The sequence below is a fragment of the Spermophilus citellus genome, assembly GCF_964194105.1.
Source record: "Spermophilus citellus genome assembly, chromosome: 1".
In the NCBI taxonomy this organism is placed as follows: domain Eukaryota; kingdom Metazoa; phylum Chordata; class Mammalia; order Rodentia; family Sciuridae; genus Spermophilus; species Spermophilus citellus.
The window spans coordinates 216112174-216131179 of NC_138182.1; the positions used below are offsets into that span (position 1 = coordinate 216112174).

General features: G+C 31.1%; 1 protein-coding gene across 4 annotated transcripts in view; it reads right to left on the minus strand.

Annotated features, from left to right (window-relative positions):
• Positions 1-19006, minus strand: part of RASA1 (RAS p21 protein activator 1) — a 106698-nt gene that overhangs the window by 39216 nt on the left and 48476 nt on the right. For all 4 annotated transcript variants that reach the window (XR_014022077.1, XM_081294930.1, XM_081294931.1 and 1 more), the window contains exons 3-8: positions 18592-18727; positions 17911-17981; positions 12838-12955; positions 9785-9816; positions 6470-6522; positions 3416-3566 (exon numbers count right to left, since the gene is read on the minus strand). Coding sequence is in view for 3 of the 4 variants with exons in the window: in XM_081294930.1 (XP_081151056.1) it covers positions 3416-3566; positions 6470-6522; positions 9785-9816; positions 12838-12955; positions 17911-17981; positions 18592-18727 (561 nt within the window). In the remaining variant the exon portion in view is untranslated. The remainder of the gene's footprint in view (positions 1-3415; positions 3567-6469; positions 6523-9784; positions 9817-12837; positions 12956-17910; positions 17982-18591; positions 18728-19006) is intronic.

Genomic DNA, 19006 nt, shown 5'->3' on the forward strand with positions numbered 1-19006 from the left:
GTTCGATCCTCAGTACCACATAAAAATAAAATAAAGATGTTGTGTCCACCAAAAACTAAAAAATAAATATTAAAAATCTCTCTAAATAAATAAATAAACAAACAAACAATAAAATATAAGTGCTTCTCTATTATCACTAGAACATTTTATTGCCCTGAATATTTAAATCCTTGAATTTTAAACCTTCCTTTAATATAATAGAGGAATGGGTATTTTTAAGGGAGCTAAGAAACATTTCTCCAAATAAGTCTGGTTTAACCTACCCCTTGATTTTTTTTCCATTATATTTCCTATTGATACATGGAATACATATGTATACGTCACAACTGGAATATATATGTATGTGTGTATATATGGCTCCAAATATATCTTTCCTATACTACAAAATTAATTTAAACCAAATATAAATAATATTCAAAAGCAAAACTTGAAAACTAATAAAAAATAATTATAAGTGAAGATTAACTAAATATCAGAGGCAGTATTCAACACAAGGCAAAGGGGTGAGGTTAAAAATGAGACAAGTAAAAAGGTATTATCATATATAGTACTGGGGATTAAACCCAGGGGCCTTTTGCCACTGGGCTACATTCCCAGTTCTTTTTGTTTTTCATTTTGAGACAGAGTTTCACTAAGCTGCTTAGGGCATCCAGAAGTTGCTGAGGCTGGCCTCAAACTTGTGATTCTTCTGCCTCAGCCTCCTTAGTTGCTGGGATTACAGGCATATACCACTGCACTCAGCTGGTTATACATTTTTAAAGGAAAAATGCAGTACCCCATAAATCCAAAAATGTTTAAAAGAAAAAAAAAATCACCAAATATAACTGAAAATAGCTAGATACTACCACAAAGACAACTGTGTTATATACAGTAAAAAAACATCAAATCTATAAAAATTAGTAAATATCAAAGGTTTCTGGTCAGTAACTATCAAATGCAATCAATCTTATGTGCCACTCTGTATTATAATATAATACTTTCCATGAGCTGAAGGAATATAGCTCGTGAGCTCTGTAATAACATATATAGTTCAGAATATACAGGAGCAATTTAAAAGTGTGTAGCAAATAATAACTTTTCACCAAAAAACTAGGCTTACAAGATTTAAAAAAAAAAAAAAAGTACTCCACTTCATACCCAGATGCACCTTAAAAAGCAGTAAGGGGAGACAGCAAAAACTAAAATTTCTTAGACATTTCATAAGAGTTCTAGCTATGAAATCAGGCAGACTTACATCTCAGAGTGTTCAGTATAAACTTATTGGTGAAATAAATGTGAGTTTTTAAAGACATTATATCCTGTAATTTCAGTTCAGTACTTAATACATAAAACTATGTGCCACTCTTGTTGAAACCTAGATAAATGTTAAAAATCTTCAAGGTCTGATGAAAATCCTTTCTTTTCCCTCTTACCATTACCTGAACTACTCTATTCTGACTCTTGTGCATATTTGTACATCTTCTCAATTTATCAGTCTATATTCCTACCATCTTTCCTAAAAGACCTGAGCACTAATAATTCAGAAATGGTATCTTTTTCTTTACTGTGTACGTATAGGATCTATGCAGTGTATTTCACAACAGATTATCTAATAAGTGTTTACTGAATTAAATTTGCTAAATTCCTCCCCTATTTGCTAAACTTTTGAATATAGGAACATGTTATGTCTCAATAATTTCTAAAAGAAACAGACATAACTGCTACTCTCTTAATTACAAGGTTAATGCACAAATAGTTAATGGGGAGACACTATAGCAGAGCATGGCTATGTCAGACTTACTGAATAATCTTGAGTTTTACACATTTATTTCTAAACAATGTTAACCATGAAGATGTATCTTCCTAGAAATTGTTTCTGACATTAATGCTGAAATGGAATATGTAATTCTAAGACAACTATAAAAACTGCCATTTTCCCCTCATCAGAGTTACAATTTTGGCCTTCCTTTAAAAAAAAATTAAAACTAGAAACTATAAGACACCTGAATTTTATAGGAAATAAAAGTCAAGGATTTGGGGGAAGAGTCAGGCTATTGAATTACCATGTATTTAACTTTAAAAAAGTCCTAAATTTTGCAGCCAGACTAATAATTCTATAACAGTTGAGAAAGAAATATACTTCAAATTCTTTTCTTATTCCATTATGGTCTTTATCAACAAAGACTACCTTTATAGGTTTTACAGACTATTTTCAGTGAGTAATAAGAATTCCCATTGTTGCAGAACATAGACATTTGTTAATAACTAAAATAATGTCTGTCAATAACGTATGGATATTTATCAATAACCAAACTTACAAAAAATAAAACTTATGAAATTATTTAATCCTAAGCAAATCTTAATTTGAACATTCATTCAGTTAAGAATATTTATTTTCAATTTTTAATTTTATATTGTTCTAAATCTCTAGAAAACTAGACAATGGGAAAAATTAATTTATAAAGAGCTCAAATTGCAGCCACCTGGATTTTCAGTGAGGATGTCTAGAACCCAGATTGCAATGTAGAATGTATTCAAACACAGTTTATATATAAGGTATGCAAAAGGGTCCAACTACCTTGAACTATCTTTCATTTGATGTTTTAGAACTGTCCACTGACCCTCTGGTAGGCAACTAGAAGAATCTGCCACTGGAATTTTTTGTTTTGTTTTCCAGATAAACCAGCTGCTAGATCTGCATCTACTTAAAGGTCAAGCTGAAAATAAGAAAAATTCTAATTGGGAAGGAGAAAGATAGAGTGGTATGAAGGTATTAGTCACGTAAATGTCAGTTCTTTAAAAATAAGATTACACCATAGCCTCCAAAGGAGCAAAATGATGGTCTACTCTAGAGTATGAGAAAACATTTCATTCAGTAATGAAGAGGTGACTTTTTCTTTTGCAGAAAAAAATACTGACATGCTATCATATGGTTTCCTCTATTATTTTACTTCCATAATCAAGCAACTAAAATTCATTCTGAGTTTCAGGACAAGAGTTTACTCTGAAGGTGAGAAGTCAGAACCAATCATGATATATAAAAACTACTGACTGGAGAACAGCACAATTACGTAGTAACATATGTATAAATCTCAGGTAACTCTTGAGGAACCTTTATTTTCTTTTTTGCTATTAAAATGGCTCATTGATAAAAGAATGTACTAGATTTTCTTTTCCTTAAATTAGATGTTTTACTCTTCATGCAGATAGATTTAGCAAATTTGTTACAAAAAGCTTGTGTATAATTTTTTTTAAGTCACAAGTTATTTTGAAGGAAATAAGTTATTGTTTTAACACTGTGTAAAATATTCTTGGATATGACTACTACTAAATTATAGTAAAAAGTCAGGAACTTAATTTTGAATCTAATTTGTTTTCAATATTGTAACTATTTTTGCCAAAAGTAAAAGGTAACTAAACATTTCTCAAGATTTACCTGTTATAATATCGGCCTCCCATCATAAACTGATTGTTTGGTGTTGGACATATTTTAAATCGCTGAATATTTTCATTGGTCCGAAAATAAAGTGAATAATCACCAGGAGTATTATCTGAAGGCCTCACAAGAAAACTGCAGACTTGGCCAACTGTAAAAATTAAGCTGTTAGTTTTATTTCCTAATTATCAAATAAAAAAGAAAAGATGTTAAGTAGTATAATTATAAAGTACAAAGTCATAACCATATGCAAAATTTCAAATTTTCACCAGAAAATTAATTCTTTTATTCTTTCTTTCCTTCTTTCTTCCCCCTCCCCCACCTCCCCCTCTACTCCTTCCTTCCTTCCTTCCTTCCTTCCTTCCTTCCTTCCTTCCTTCCTTCCTTCCTTCCTTCCTTCCTTCCTTCCTTCCTTCCTTCCTTCCTTCCTTCCTTCCTTCCTTCCTTCCTTCCTTCCTTCCTTCCTTCCTTCCTTCCTTCCTTCCTTCCTTCCTTCCTTCCTTCCTTCCTTCCTTCCTTCCTTCCTTCCTTCCTTCCTTCCTTCCTTCCTTCCTTCCTTCCTTCCTTCCTTCCTTCCTTCCTTCCTTCCTTCCTTCCTTCCTTCCTTCCTGGATTCTTTCTTTTTTGGTCCTGGGGATTGAATCCAGGGTTGTTTTACCACTGAGTAATATTCTAGTCCTTTTTATTTTTTATTTTGAGACAGGGTCTGCTAAGGTGCTGAAACTGGCCTCAAACCTGTGACCCTCATGCCTCACTCAGTCTCTTGATTCACAGGGATTTACAGGTGTGCGCCACTGAGCCCAGCAGGAACTTGTTTTTTAAGACAATCTTTTTGTATTTCCTGATTTATGCTTCACAAACACCCATGGTAACTGGCTACTACATCCCAGATATTTGTTAAAAGCTTTATTTCATAAAAATGCAGAATAGAAATTCTGCAGCAGTAACTTCTGGTCAATAATGTCTGTAATTGGCATAACTTAGAAAGAACTACCTAACCAGAAATGTGGGGATAGTGACTAAAATTGCTACACTGTTTGTAAATCCCCTTAATAAAAACATTCTAAAAAGAAAACCAATTTTGCATTTGAATAGTCTATACTTAATCGGTGTTTCCAATTAAAAAGTAAAGGCTATTTCATCAGTACCACACACACAAAAAAATGACTATAATAGAAGAATGGCAAAAAAAATAGATTCAAAAATAGATTCAAAACAACTGAAATGAGTAATTATCAAAAATCAATACTCATGTACTACATTTTATTTAATATGATCCTAAAAATACACATGGAAGCAAATTATCATACATCAAGTATCTTCAAGTCAATTTTAGACTTTTCACATCTTCAAGTGGCAATGACTCCTAATACTGAGATGCTTTTGCCTTTTGTCTGTTTCAGACCTAATAACATGAAAAAGATTAGGACTTATTTTTAAGAAAACATAAGGAACATTTAGAATATCAGATATAATTCTGTGTAAATTATTAATAGTTCTCATCTAACCATGATCAAGTAACTTCATGTTCAAAGTAAACCTCCTTAAACTGAATCTTAAAGGGCTAAATACAAAGTAAACATAAAAGTTGCAAGAAACTGACTGGAATTTAATACAGGCTGCAATGAAAGTACTTTTAATTGGATACAATAAATCCTGGAGAAACCAGGATACTCTGTTTCTTTAAGAATGTGAGATAGAAATTATAAAGTTGTACATGCAAGTTTTAAGTCCAGTTTTCAAGGAAGAAAATTCCATCAGATTCTCAAAACAGCACAACTCAAAAAATACAAATTAATGTAAGATATTAAGTTTACATACTAACATGTAAAACAAGAAGGGGTACACCAAGTATTCAGTGATGCAAGTTCCAAATATAAACATAAATTCACTAAACTATACCTTTTGGGTACCACCTTCAAAGTGGAGATAGCATGTTATTGTGGTTTGGTGTTTGCTCTTAATTACTACCACACGGTATTATCATGTTCTTTAATTTATGTTTTGAACTTACTTAATATAGGTTAACTATATAAACCCCTCAAATATTGCCTCGAATCTTTCAGAAGATTAAGTATTAACTTAAAATGTAATACCTTTTGTACTTTAAAACAATTCAGATCACATCTTTAATAACCTTTAATAATTACTCTTAATAATGTTTAATAATATCACCCTTAATCATCAGTAAGAGAATCTATTGTACCAAATACAGAAACTATCAAGCAAATCTTATAGAACTAAAACTTCTAAATTATATATTATGGATTAAATCTGTCTTGTAATCTTTATAAGATATGGTTTACTGAAAAAACATTTGGTAGTTAAATTAATTCAGCCTTTAATACTTAGTAAGAATAAAAATGATAGGATAGTTTTTATTTTAAATAATAAACCGACAATACAAAGTCAGTCTTTGTGTTTTCTTACATCCACAAGAGTTTTGAGATATGTTAAAATTAATATATTTTAAGTAAGACTCAATTATATAATTCCATGGAAGTATAAGAATAAATACAAGAATGTTTGCTGTAGATGAATGAAAAAAAGAGTGCCAACATACCACTCCTCTATTGGGGCCTGGCAAATTATGGTATTCAAAGAATAGAAAACTTACAGCTATTAAAAATAATAAAAATTTATATCTGTAGATTTTTGAATGCTCTCCCAATATATACACTAATATGGAAAAAAGTATTTTACTTGTTCTTATAAGTGTATGTATGCATAAGGGTAAGAAAGGGAGATACATATAAACACAGAACACTTCTAAAAACAGAAAACAACAATTATCAACATGTGTCACATCAGGGGAAGGGTAAAGAGAGGCTAGGGTAAAAGAATAACACATTTTATGGAATTAGACACCACATGTGTGTTTCAACTAGAAACAAATAAACAAAATACAAGCTTCTCAGCACTGGGAAAGAAATTATAATATGCATAAACATTAATTGAATGCTAAAGGCATATACAATGCATGAAAATTGATTGGTTAACTTTTTTATTCTTTTAAAATACAGACTTTAAAAAGGCAAGTGAATATAAAAGTACCTGTCATTAGTAAATTATAAGCTTCTTGTTTGGAAATCTTCCCATGGAACCATCTTAAAAAGAGAACAAATTAAATATATGAATCAAAAGTCCTTTTGGTTGCTATCAGTTGTTCAAAACTAAATCAACATAATCACAATTCAAACAGAAATGTGAAATAAATGCAACACAATTGATCAAATTATTTCAGTTCTAATACATTGTTACATTTTGTAAACATATTATGCTTAATTTCAACAAAATATGGAAAAACTAGGAACTACCAAGTACAAACTACAATTTCCATATTAATTACCAATAGCAATGATTTTAATCTTCATAATGTCTATTAATTGCTTACATCATAGTTAGCTCTTTTTTCTTTTGGGGGGCAGAGGGGAAAAAAAGGATAGTACAGGTAGAGCCCACCCTAGAACTGCTCCAGAAAAAATACTTAATGAATTAATTTTTCTTATATTTCTCTCATAATAAATTTACCTATAATTTAATAATCTCTCTCTTCCAATAAAATGAAAATGTTGATGCATACTTTAGTGAAAGCCAGTAAATAAGATTGGATGATGATAACAAGTGAATACCAACATTAAGTACTAAAAGAAAAGGACACAGTGTTCCTAATTTTATGTGAGTTAATAGCTTATCAAACTAGATTGGTAAAGTATTTTATTATATTCCGAAATTAAGCCTCTAGGAATTATTATAAATGGCATTATGAATAATGAATAGCATAAATACAATGACTAAAGCACTCCAAACTGCCTTAAAAGGTAGAGAAGTTCCATATTGCTTTCACGTATAAGTTAAATGACCATTTGCTACAAATGTTACAGCATGACTTCCCTATTCTAAGGGAATGTCAACTAGATGACCTCCAAGGTCAGTCCTATATTTATATAGCTAGTAAAAGAAGAAAATTCAAAGAGAAGAGGATGAAAAAGCAATACATGGGATTTAGAGATGAACAAAATATCCTAAAGCCCAAATGATAGTATCTGAAGTTATTCCTATATAAAATTCATATAATTCAAGCACGTACATGGTTTACACAAATGATAAAGATAAGTACTTGCTCTTAAGAGATCCCCATTCTACTTAGAAAAAAAAAAAAAAGACAAAAATAAAACAATGTTCAAAATATATCAAGTGCAGTGATTGGTATGTTCTGAGGGTAGTTTGGGAACAAAAGAGAAAGGCACCAATTCTTAACTGTGTGTAAGAGTTAACAATGAAGGAAGAGTCACTGAATACCAAATCATTCAGTAAAGACATATATCAATAAATGCATAATGAATGAAGAAAAATCCTGGCCTACAAAGCAGATTAAGCAAAGGCATAAAGGAGAAAAACAGGATTATGCATTTGAAGACCTATAAACTACAGAGTATAAAACTAGAAATGACAAGTGATAACACTAGTAAAAGACACAGTAGGTAGATCACAGATGGTCTTTGTAGGCTCTGCCAAGGTAAATATGGTGAAAAATTGGTTAATTTCAGGTGAGAAAGTGATACCATCAGATCATGTATTTTTAGGTAAAACATTCTGGCTATTGGAAGAGAGAATCCGAGCAATCTAAAAGACTCAGAAGACAAACTTGAGGGATACTGCAGTATCAGGTACTAATAAGAGAAGAAAGGGCCTGTTGAATATAATTACTTAATATTAAGAAGAAGACACACATTTAAGAAATATTTTAGGAGGTAAAATCATCAGAACTTGGTATCTACATAATGGAATCAGGGAGCTGTAAAGAAACTCAGCCAAAGTTATGCCATCTATTTAATCTCAAAGGGGACTCGGTGTTACAAATGATATTTAAAGGATTTAAGATACTTTACTGCCACAGTCTTTGTCCTAAGAAATTACAGGATGTGAATACACATAAAATAAATCAACACTACAAATTTAGCATGTGCTAAATACCCAGTAAGTAAGAAATTATGAAATCTTTAAAAATGAGAGACTAGTTTAAAAAAGACTACCCACTTAATAAAGAATCACACTTGGACACCATGGGAAAATTGGATGTGGCTTCAAATATTTATAGCATTTGACCTATATTTTTAAAACTAAATCTACACTATTTTTAAAGTACAGATAAAAATGTATGTTTATAGTGCCTCTTAAAAATCAGGAGGATTTCATTCTAGACTCATACTCTTGAACACATCAATTAGATAGGTCACATTACAATAGGCAACAACTTTCTAGTTTTCAATCTCCCACAATCTTAATACCAAGAGTAAGGGTCAGATGCCATTTATCATTACTCTTAAACTGTTGTTTTTTGACAAGAGGGGAACAGTTTCTATGTACCTTGATCTGTATCAAAGAGGGAAAATAATAAAAATTATGATTATTGTGTATGGAGACAAATGGTATGTGTGTGTGTGTGTGTGTGTGTGTGTCTCCCAAACTTCATTTGCTTACATTATCTAACTCCTCCAAGCATTAGAATTTATAACTTCTAATAATAGGTAGGGAGGAGACTTCAAACTAACATATTCAACTAGTCTCAGTAATGCAGTTCCTTTTGTAGCTATAAACAACAATAGGAAAAATGAACACAGAAAATATTTCATATATTCTACTTAAGGAAGAGCAGGAAACTAAGTAAGGTAACAGAACATATTCAGTTTAGTGTATTAAACAATGGTTAGAGAATAGAAAAAGCAAATAGCTGAGGCAAGCTTTAAATTCTATCCATAAATGCTAATAGGATGGTTAAGAAGGGAAAAAATCTTCTAAAAAGGTATTAGAAGATTAGCAGTATATTAAAACAATACAAACAAGACAGAATTGTGATTAATAGTTAAAATCTTATAAAGAAAACTCATATATATAAAATCAGTCTAAAACAGTTATGAAAAGAAAATCCTTTCTTAATCTTACTAAAATTATGTAGAACTCTGATCTCAGGGTAAAGTTCTTTGGCAAAAAGAAAAAGAACTCGAACCAAAAAAAACAATAAAAGGTGTGGCCACAAAAACAAGAAACAGTATGAGAATCAGTAAGAAAATTAAGAGGAATTATGACATTCACTAATGTTATTAATGTAATATTTACCAGAAAGTCATTAGTTTCATGATATAAGAATAATACATAGGTAACTGGCCACCATTTATTTAAAAATAAGACTTTAACACTAGGTCCTTAAGAAGAGTGTTTATAAATTAGTTCTCTGAGCAAAAAAAAAGAAAGTATAAGTCATTCTTTTGACTTTTAAATATTTGGCTTTTAAAATATTTTTTGGCAATTTTCCAATTAGTAGCTTTACAATATATTTTTTTCTTTTAATAATTAACAAAAACTCACATTTTGCCTTCATGTGGATCTTCTTCCCGGCCCTAAAGGGAAGACATTAAAACAGTATTTTATATAATTAACTATTAATCTACTTTTTTAAAAATTCATAAAAATCATATCTTCAAACACATCTCCACAATGCTCTTCATATTTATGTGTATATGAGAAAAGACTTATCAAGAATTCTCTCCCCAGAACTCTCTGGCGTACACTTCTCATCATGTTGCCATTTGTCTAATTCCTCTTTTTCCCCTTTATCAAACTACTTCTATAGCTCAACTACACAGTACAATTACCTCCATATCCCACAGCACCACTCTAATCTGAATCAGTTTCAACTGTAGCTTTGTTCTGCATTAAGACAACCAAACCAAATAAAAACAAATTTTTAAAAGCAAACATTTAATGCCTTTTTCCAGTCTACAAACACCTCATTCTGTACCACAAACCTCACTCAAGTACACTTCTCCTGTCTCATACTACCAATTCTCTAGGTATCTATACCACTATCACGCCTAAACTATCCATTTGTTAACCTACATTTTCTCACCACTGAGGCTTTTTTGTTGTTATTGTCATTGTTGTTCTTAGAATGTCCTTTCCACTCACCACCTGCCTCTTAGATAAAACCTAAACCATCCATGCAGGGTTTATCTCAAATGCTACCTCCTTGAAAAAACATTCTGAGACCCTAAAAAGTGAATATCAACTTTTGCTTTGAATTCAAAAGACATTCTCCTTTTACCATCTTTTGAAACTTATTTTATTCTATATGTCAGTTTTCTAAGACACACCTACTGTTATTCATTCCATAATAAAGGCTATAAGCACCTCAAGTCCTAAATTTCTATGTTCTCATCATCATTACCACCACTACCACCATAAGCACCAGCACAAGGCCACTACACAGTTTTCACTGCAAATCTATTAAACTATAGTCTTAGTACCTAAAGTACCTGGCACTGAGTTGCCAATGAATAAATAATAAAGGAAAAAATAGAAAAATGGTCTAACTATACATGGATTTGTGTCTTTCAATTGATTCTCACTCATTAAATATCTAAATAGAATAAAATCACTTAATGAATGCTAGCTATATGTAAAACAGTACGCTAAAAAAACTGTACGAATGAACAGCATCATCACTGACCTCTTTTAGAAGAGGTTTACACAATAAATTAATTAAATACAGGTTAATGGAATACAGAACTAACATAGTGCTATGGAAACACAGGAGGAAACAATTTAGTCTCAAAGAATCTAGGAAGTCATAAAATCTCTATGAAAGAAGGAGGGATATCTGAACTTAGCTGATGAAGATGAATCACATTTTACAAGGCAATCTATAATGGCAGAATGTCAAGGAAGAGGGAAATATATAAGCATAGGAACATTCATTACTCAACAAAGATTTACTCAATGGCTATAATATCAGATACTAATCTAGGCAATAGGAATGTATCAGCAAATGAGAACAAAATTCCACATACATCCTAGAATTAAGACATAATAGATAAATACGCTTGAAGAACAGTAATTAGAATTCTAGAAAGGGAAATTTCTTCAATCTAGCTACTAAACAAATGCCTGAAACATCTTTGTTGTCTAGACAATGTACAAATAGCTTTCTAATCTACAAGGAATTCACTAACTTCTAGTAAAGCCCATTGTGAAAATTATTCTAAATATTTGAGTAAAAACTGTTCAGAAGTTTAACCTGGAATTATTCCATCTTAATTCAAAAGATGACTATATTCATTTTTAAGAGCCACATCACACTATATACTCACAATGAATTGTTTTTCTTTTTCATTCCTTATATTTATGTAAGGAATGTATTTATGGACCCTTTATCTCAGACAAGGCTATTTTTTATTTTTCTGCAAAAATAGATAACTTTCACTTATTGTTATTAAAGTTTATCTTGCTAAATTTGATCCAGAATTTTAAAAGTTCAGGAAAAGTTCAACTATACTTTAATTCCTTTAAATTATCAGAATAGGGAAGAGGTGGTAACAGGGAAAAGGAATTGTAATGTAAAAATTCAAAGAAATTGTATAAGAAAACCATCAGAGACAGAAAAATGCTTCAGTTTCAACATTTCTCACCTATGCAGAATGAATAACTACTGTAGAATACAGAATACTATTCTTGGGGTTCCAACTCTTTCACTAAGTAACAAGTGTGTAATATATCATACCATCTCAATTCCTTCCACCTTTCCTCAGTATGTTTTACTTCTGTGAACTAAGACATATTTGCTAGAATAGGCAGAAAAATAGTAGCAAAGTATATTTTACTGACATCTTCCTGAAGCAGTAATCAAAAGCATAGGTTTCAGTACATTATCAGGCCTGTGGCATAATTTAAAAACAGGAGCTCTAAGGGTTATAAAAGATCACAGAAAGCCATCCCTTCTCTCTAGACAAATATGAAAGGTAAGAGTGAATTTCAAAACTATAACATAATGTTTAAAGTATTTCAGTGGTATTAAATACAGTCTCTGAAGTACAAATACAGCTGAATCCTCTCTTAAAATGGACATATAGGATAATTTTTACTGTATGCTAACATGACTAACAAAATATTATGACAATAAAACAAGGGGAATATTCAAAATATAAAATCAGGAGATAATAAATGTGTAATATAAGAGAATTTCTCCAAGGTTAAATTGTACATTTGGAAAATAAAACAATCTGAAACTAAATATGTGTAACCATTAGGGATTCCATTAATTCGTTTAGACAATTTCATTTATAAGGAAGCCTAGGAGGGCAAAAGATGGATCAAAATAAGCACAAATATTAACATTTTTAGTTCATAAAATCATGAAAGCTTTCTGAAAACCAGCAGCTACATATTATGATATTTTAGCTTGTTTTTTTTAAAACAAGTAGTTTACTAAGAGTAAATACATTTTAATGAAAAACTCCTCCTATATATATACATATATTAAAACTCTTTCAAAAAAGAACTTAATCCTTAGGTAATTACCAAGTTTTAATGAAATGTTTGGAATGTGGAGTTCAGAATGTAAAAAGAAAAAAAAAAAAACTTACCACCTCTTCTACTAGATCTTCAACAATAAGGCCTTGCTCATCCGTTCTTAGATTTGTAACCCACATCCATCCATCTTCTAATTCATTATGAACAATGAACATATCTCCTTTTAAGAAACTAAAATGCCAATTGTAAATTTATTAAAGTTAAAAATTTTAAACATACACATTTGAATATTTATATACCACAACACAGAAACAGTATGATGTTAGAAAAATGTAAAGGATTTGAGTCAAATAGCCTGGATTTTTGTTCTGCTTCTGTCATCTATAACCTGAAGACTCTTAATAATCTGAATCTTAATTTCCTCATGTATAAAATGGGTTTAACAATATTACCTACACTATCACTGGGTTATTATGAAATTCAAATTAAAATCACTATTTGTAAACAGTTACTGATTACATATTCTGCATGTTTTGGGGTGTAATTCCAAGAAAATCAAATTTAAAAATGTAGGTTTCAATGTTATTATGCTTTCAGAAGTAGATTAGATATACAAGTAAACACAAAATAAATATAATCAATACATAATACATATATGAGAAATAGTTACTTCAGAAAAATATTAGATAAACTAGCTTTTATTATGTAGATGCTCGTATCAATTAATACTTTTCTAGACAAAACATTAGGGCCAAATAAATTATTCCTTTACAGAACCACCTAAATAAGCACATTAAAGAAAATTCTGATGAATTGTGTACAAATATGTAACAACAAATCCCATCATTATGTACAACTATAGTGCACCAATAAAAAATGTGAGGGAAAAAACAAAGTAGAGACATATCACAATGAAGTCTACAACTGTAATTCTCCATAAAAGTGTTTTTAAAAACATAAAAATCGAAAGAAAAAAATAAACGAAAATTCTGGGTTTAAATGAACATTAAACATTTGACAAAACTTAAAAAAAAAAACTGCTGGGAATGTAGTACAATGATACATTACTCATGTTTGGGGCCTTGGCTTCAATCCCCAGCATCACAACAAACAAACAAAAAACAAAAACTAGGTGTGGTAGCACTTCACTGTAATCTGAGCTATCTAGGAGACTGAGGCAGAGGATCACCAAGTTCAAGGCCAGCATAGGCAATTTAGCATGACCCTGTCTAGTCTAGGTAAAAAGAGTTGGGGGATATAGCTAATTGTTAGAACTTTCCTGGGCTCATTTTTCAGTATCAAAAAAAAGAAAAGAAAAAACAATTGGAAAAGAAAATCAAAAGGGCATATGGACAAGAACCAAAATATGGCAAATTTCATTTCTTGGTTTAAAGCAGTCATAAGAGTATTTTTTGATTTTTAAGTTTCAGTTATTATTGCTGCTATGTAAACTTTTTATGGAATAAAAAAAAAAATTTTAAGCAAAAGCTTACTTGTACAAACCTAAAATTCATTCTATATTATTTTGCTTTGCCCCCCCCCCAAAATAAGCTAAAGTATTTCATTAAATCTCATTTTCAGATGTTTTTATTTCAAAAATAAATTCAAAGGTATGCATAAAGCTAAAAATTACAATTATGACTTCATAAGAATTTATATCATCAAATTAAAATTTATACATTCCCTCTCTAATTAAATTCCTATTTCCCTAGAGCAGTAGTTCCTTTTGTTGTTTGTTTGTCATCTCCAGGACCCTGTTACACTCCTAGAAGACATTTATGTATATGAATTATATTTTTATTATAACTGTATCATTATTAATATCTATTGATATTTACCATATTAAAATTTAAAACATAGGTCTTTTTAAGTATTTATCAATTCTTTTTTTTTTTGGTACAGGGGAATTGAACCCAGGGGCACTTTACCACTGAACTATATCCCCAGTCATTTTTATTTTTGTTTTGAGATAAGGTCTCCTAAAGTTGCTTATAGCCTCACCAAGCTACTACCTCTGGACTTGAACAGGTGATCCTCTTGCCTCAGCCTCCCAAGTCACTGGGATTTCAGGTATGTGCCACATATGCCCAGCTTACTAATTCCTTTAATGAAATTAATATATCCCATTACATTAAAAAATTAAAAATTTTTAACTTTTGAGGGTTTGGTGGGAACATCAGTGTTTGACATTTTTGCAAATCTTAATGTCTGATCTAACTGAAAACTGATAGATACTCAAATCTGTTTCTGTAATCTATTGCTATATGATTTTTTGCTTGAGGTATATGAAGAAAATATAAGTTCATACAAATATGTAGCTATGAACTGTTAGTTTCAATATCATTTTCTGATAATTATAGATATTCTATGATACTATACCCAAAACTCAAGAATCGGTACCTTCTTGAGGATAAGCTGCATAATATGGAAACTAAAACTATGTGTCAAGAAACTTTCTATATGCCTTTTGGTAACATCCACTGTTCTACTTTGTACTTTGTTTGGATCTTTTACCTATGCATAATTTTCTAACATCAGACATTGATCACAGCCTGGCATGATGGACACCCTTATAATTCTAGCAATTCAGGAAGCTGAGGAAGAAGGATCACAAATTCAAGGCCAGCCTCAACAAATTAATCAGACCCTGCCTCAAAATTAAAAACAAAAGGGCTCAGTAGTTGAGTCCCCCTGGATTCAATTCCTGGTACCAAAAAAATTAAAACAAAATATTAATTTTATGTATAAAATCCTTTGGGCCACAGGAAACCCAGATTAAAAATTATTTCAGAATTTGTCTGTGAGGGCATCTGAATAAAATTAGTATTTGAATTAGTGGACTACCCTCCAAGTGGGTGGGCATCATTATAATCCTTTTAAGTGTCTAAATAGGAAGGGGGAAAAAAACAACACCATGAAAGAAAAAGGAATTCGCCTTTTTTTTTTTTTTTTTTCTGCCTCACTGGTTAATTTGGGACATTTCCTGTCATCTTCTCCTTCCCTAGACTGAGATTTCCACTGACTCCAGGTTCTCAGGCCGTTGGACATGGAATAAATTATCCCACTGTCTTCCCTGGCTCTCTAGCTTGCATATGGCAGATCACAGAACTTCCATAATTGTATGAGCCAATTCATCAAATAAATCTTTTCTGGAGAACTGCAGCTAAATACATGGACCTGAATGGGTATCAAGGATCCTCTGAGTTACGCAGAATATATCTTGAGAACCTGATACATAATCCCACTGGAAACTGACAAATTTTCTAAAACTCCTTAGTTTGTACTTCAGCTCAGTTCTCCTTTATTAAATGCATTGGTTCCTTTCTCTCCCTCTCTTTTTTTTTTAAAACTGGCCTTTCAAACAAAGATCACAAATAAACATATGTCAACAGTAATTTAAAAAGAAGCCATTATTTTGAAGATAATCACATAAAAATGGAATTCCTACTTTGAGACTGAGATTCTTGAATCTCATTTTTTAATACTGTCTTTCCAGAAATTTTTAGTACCACAAAGTTTTCACTACATTTTAAATGCTGCTATTGATTTCTTTTTTTTTTAATTTGTAACATATTTTCTTTACTTAAATTTAGAACTTCACTTTTTATTATACAAAATAATATTTGAGAATTATGTAGTTCAAAAAAATAAACAAAGACATTGCATATAAAAATCAAATTATTTTGGCTTATTTGGGTAGTCTAAAGTAAAAACACATACTTTAGATGTGTTACAAATAATGATATTGTGTTAGTCATCTTTGCATCGTTGTAACCAAAATACCTGATAAAAACAACTTAGAGAAGGAAAAAATTCATTTTGGCTCTTGGTTTCAAAGGTTTCCTCCATAGCCAAACAAGTCCATTTCTCTGGGCCTAAGGTGAGAACATGGTGGAAGGATGTAGCAGAGGGAAGTTACTTTCCTCATGACAGCCAGGATGCAGAAGAAGAAAAGAGGCCACAGGAAAGATGAATCCTTTGGGGGCATACTGGCAGTGAGGTGTCAGTAGTGTGGACTATCTGCTAAGGAAAATTACTGGCTATAGAGTGGCCCAGGCTAAAAGTTAGCCCATGGGCATTGCATTGCAACCAGAGAGGTCAAAGTAGTAGGGCTATCCAAGCCTATTTCAGAGGACATCTTGCCACCACATGTCCTAGAGTTACAGGACATGTTTGCCCAGTTGTATTTTGGTCCAATCCCTTCTTTCTATGCCCCTACTCCTTCCTTTTGGACTAGGAATGTTTACTCTATATCATTATATATTGGATATATGTAAGTTGCTTTTGATTCTTACAGGACTCACATCCAAAAGTTTGCTGTGAGTCTCAAAGGAGACTTTGGACTTGGACTTTGTGGGCAAACTTGGGACTGTTCAGACCTTGGGACTCTTGAAGAAGAATTAAATGCATTTTGCATTGTGAGGTAAATGTGAACTTTTAGAGGGGTAGGAGTGGAGTATTATGAATTGGATATGAGGTGTCCCTCAAAATCTGTGTTAATACAGAAATGTTTAGAAGTGAAATGATTGAATTGTGAAATCTGTAACCTAAGCAGTCCATCCTAGTCCGTCTTAGCTGCTATTGATTTCAAAGAGAAACTACTCAGAATCAATAATAATTCAGAAATAGTCTTAACAACTTATAAGTAAAAAACAAAGTTTCTACTGAAGAGTTAAACAGCTTATAAAATGACAATGATAATTTGGTTATTAAATTATAGAATGAACTAAATTATATAGGAATAATAAAAATAGAAAACTATCATGGTCTATAGTTCTATAACATTCTTAACATTTAAAATTATTCACTCATTACATAATATAGAAGCTTAATTATCATTATAATTTCATTTGTAGCTGAGGCATAAATGTCATGGGGTAATAAAAATTAAAACAGAGTATGTATTATAAGAGAACTCTCCTTACTCTGTCAGAGACAGGGTGTAATAAAAGCTGTTCTTTCTCCTGTCATTTTCACTGTGGCTAGCCAGATTCAAATTCTCAGTCTGATAAGCCAAACCAGTAGTATGAAACAACTAACCCCCAAATAAAGGCAGTTTTACCTTTTTATATGCTATTCCCTCAAATTCCAAACCTTTCCTAGTCTAAGAGCAACAAATCTTCAATTCCTAGCTCATTGAAATGCCTGTTTCTGATGCCTACTACATGAGAAACATTATAAAATACCTTATTTCATCAGTGTCTGGTACTTTTGTATAAGGCAGAATGGCTCGCACACGCCTTCTATCTTCTACTGGCTAGAAATTATTAAAAAAAAAAAATCAAGATTTAAAAATGACAAATCATCTATCCTTCAAAGTCAAAGAGGTATGTCCAAACAAAGTTATAGCCAATAAAGTCCACGTTTTATACTCCCTAGTATCATTCAACTTAATTTTTACTGACTAAATACTCAAAGCTTAAAAATGTTTGATGCTCTTATTTTTATGTTTTTATAGAAATTCCTTCAAAAGTCTAATCAATATGTGTTTTATCAGGTAATAAAAATGATTTTTTTAATTTTAAGTAATCTACATGCAACATATAAATTTCCTTTCTGCCATAATGTAGAAGCCAACTTTTGTAGCCATTTCCCATTAGCACTATGAAATCATAATTACTCCAAATATATTCAAAAAATATTTGTGAAGCTATGAATATAATTTTTTAAATGTATTACTTAAATACAAAATTAAAGAAAAAATACTTTTTAAAAGAAGTTATTAGTGTTGTTCTGACATTACAACCAAAATTAAAATTTAATAACAAATACTTCTTGAATAATAAATATCATAAACTAAATGGGTAAAATCCATATTAAAGTGAAATAATTAAGTTTCAAAGATATTTTAGTCAAGTTCTACTCGCCTCTGGTGGTGCAACTGGATAAAGTAGTTTTTCTCCTTTAAGCAAACAAGAAACGTGACTATAATAACCTATTAGGTCTGACAGTGAAGAAAAACGTCTTCCACCAATGTAGTAATCGCCACACATAGCAATAATCCTGTTTGGACAAGAAAAAAATACAGTATAACAATAATCTTTACAGCCAATTTTTTTTTTTTTTTTTTTTTTTTTTTGTGGTTCTGGGGATGAAACCTAGGTCCTAGCACATTCCAGGCAAGCACTGTACCACTGAGCTATAACTCAAACCTCTATAGTCAATTTGTAAAACCAAATTTAACAAAGAAATTATAAAACTATAAATTTCATATTCTTTTAAGTATATCCCTGTTTTAAAAATATCATTTGCTAATATCTTAACCACAGGCAAATTACTTGG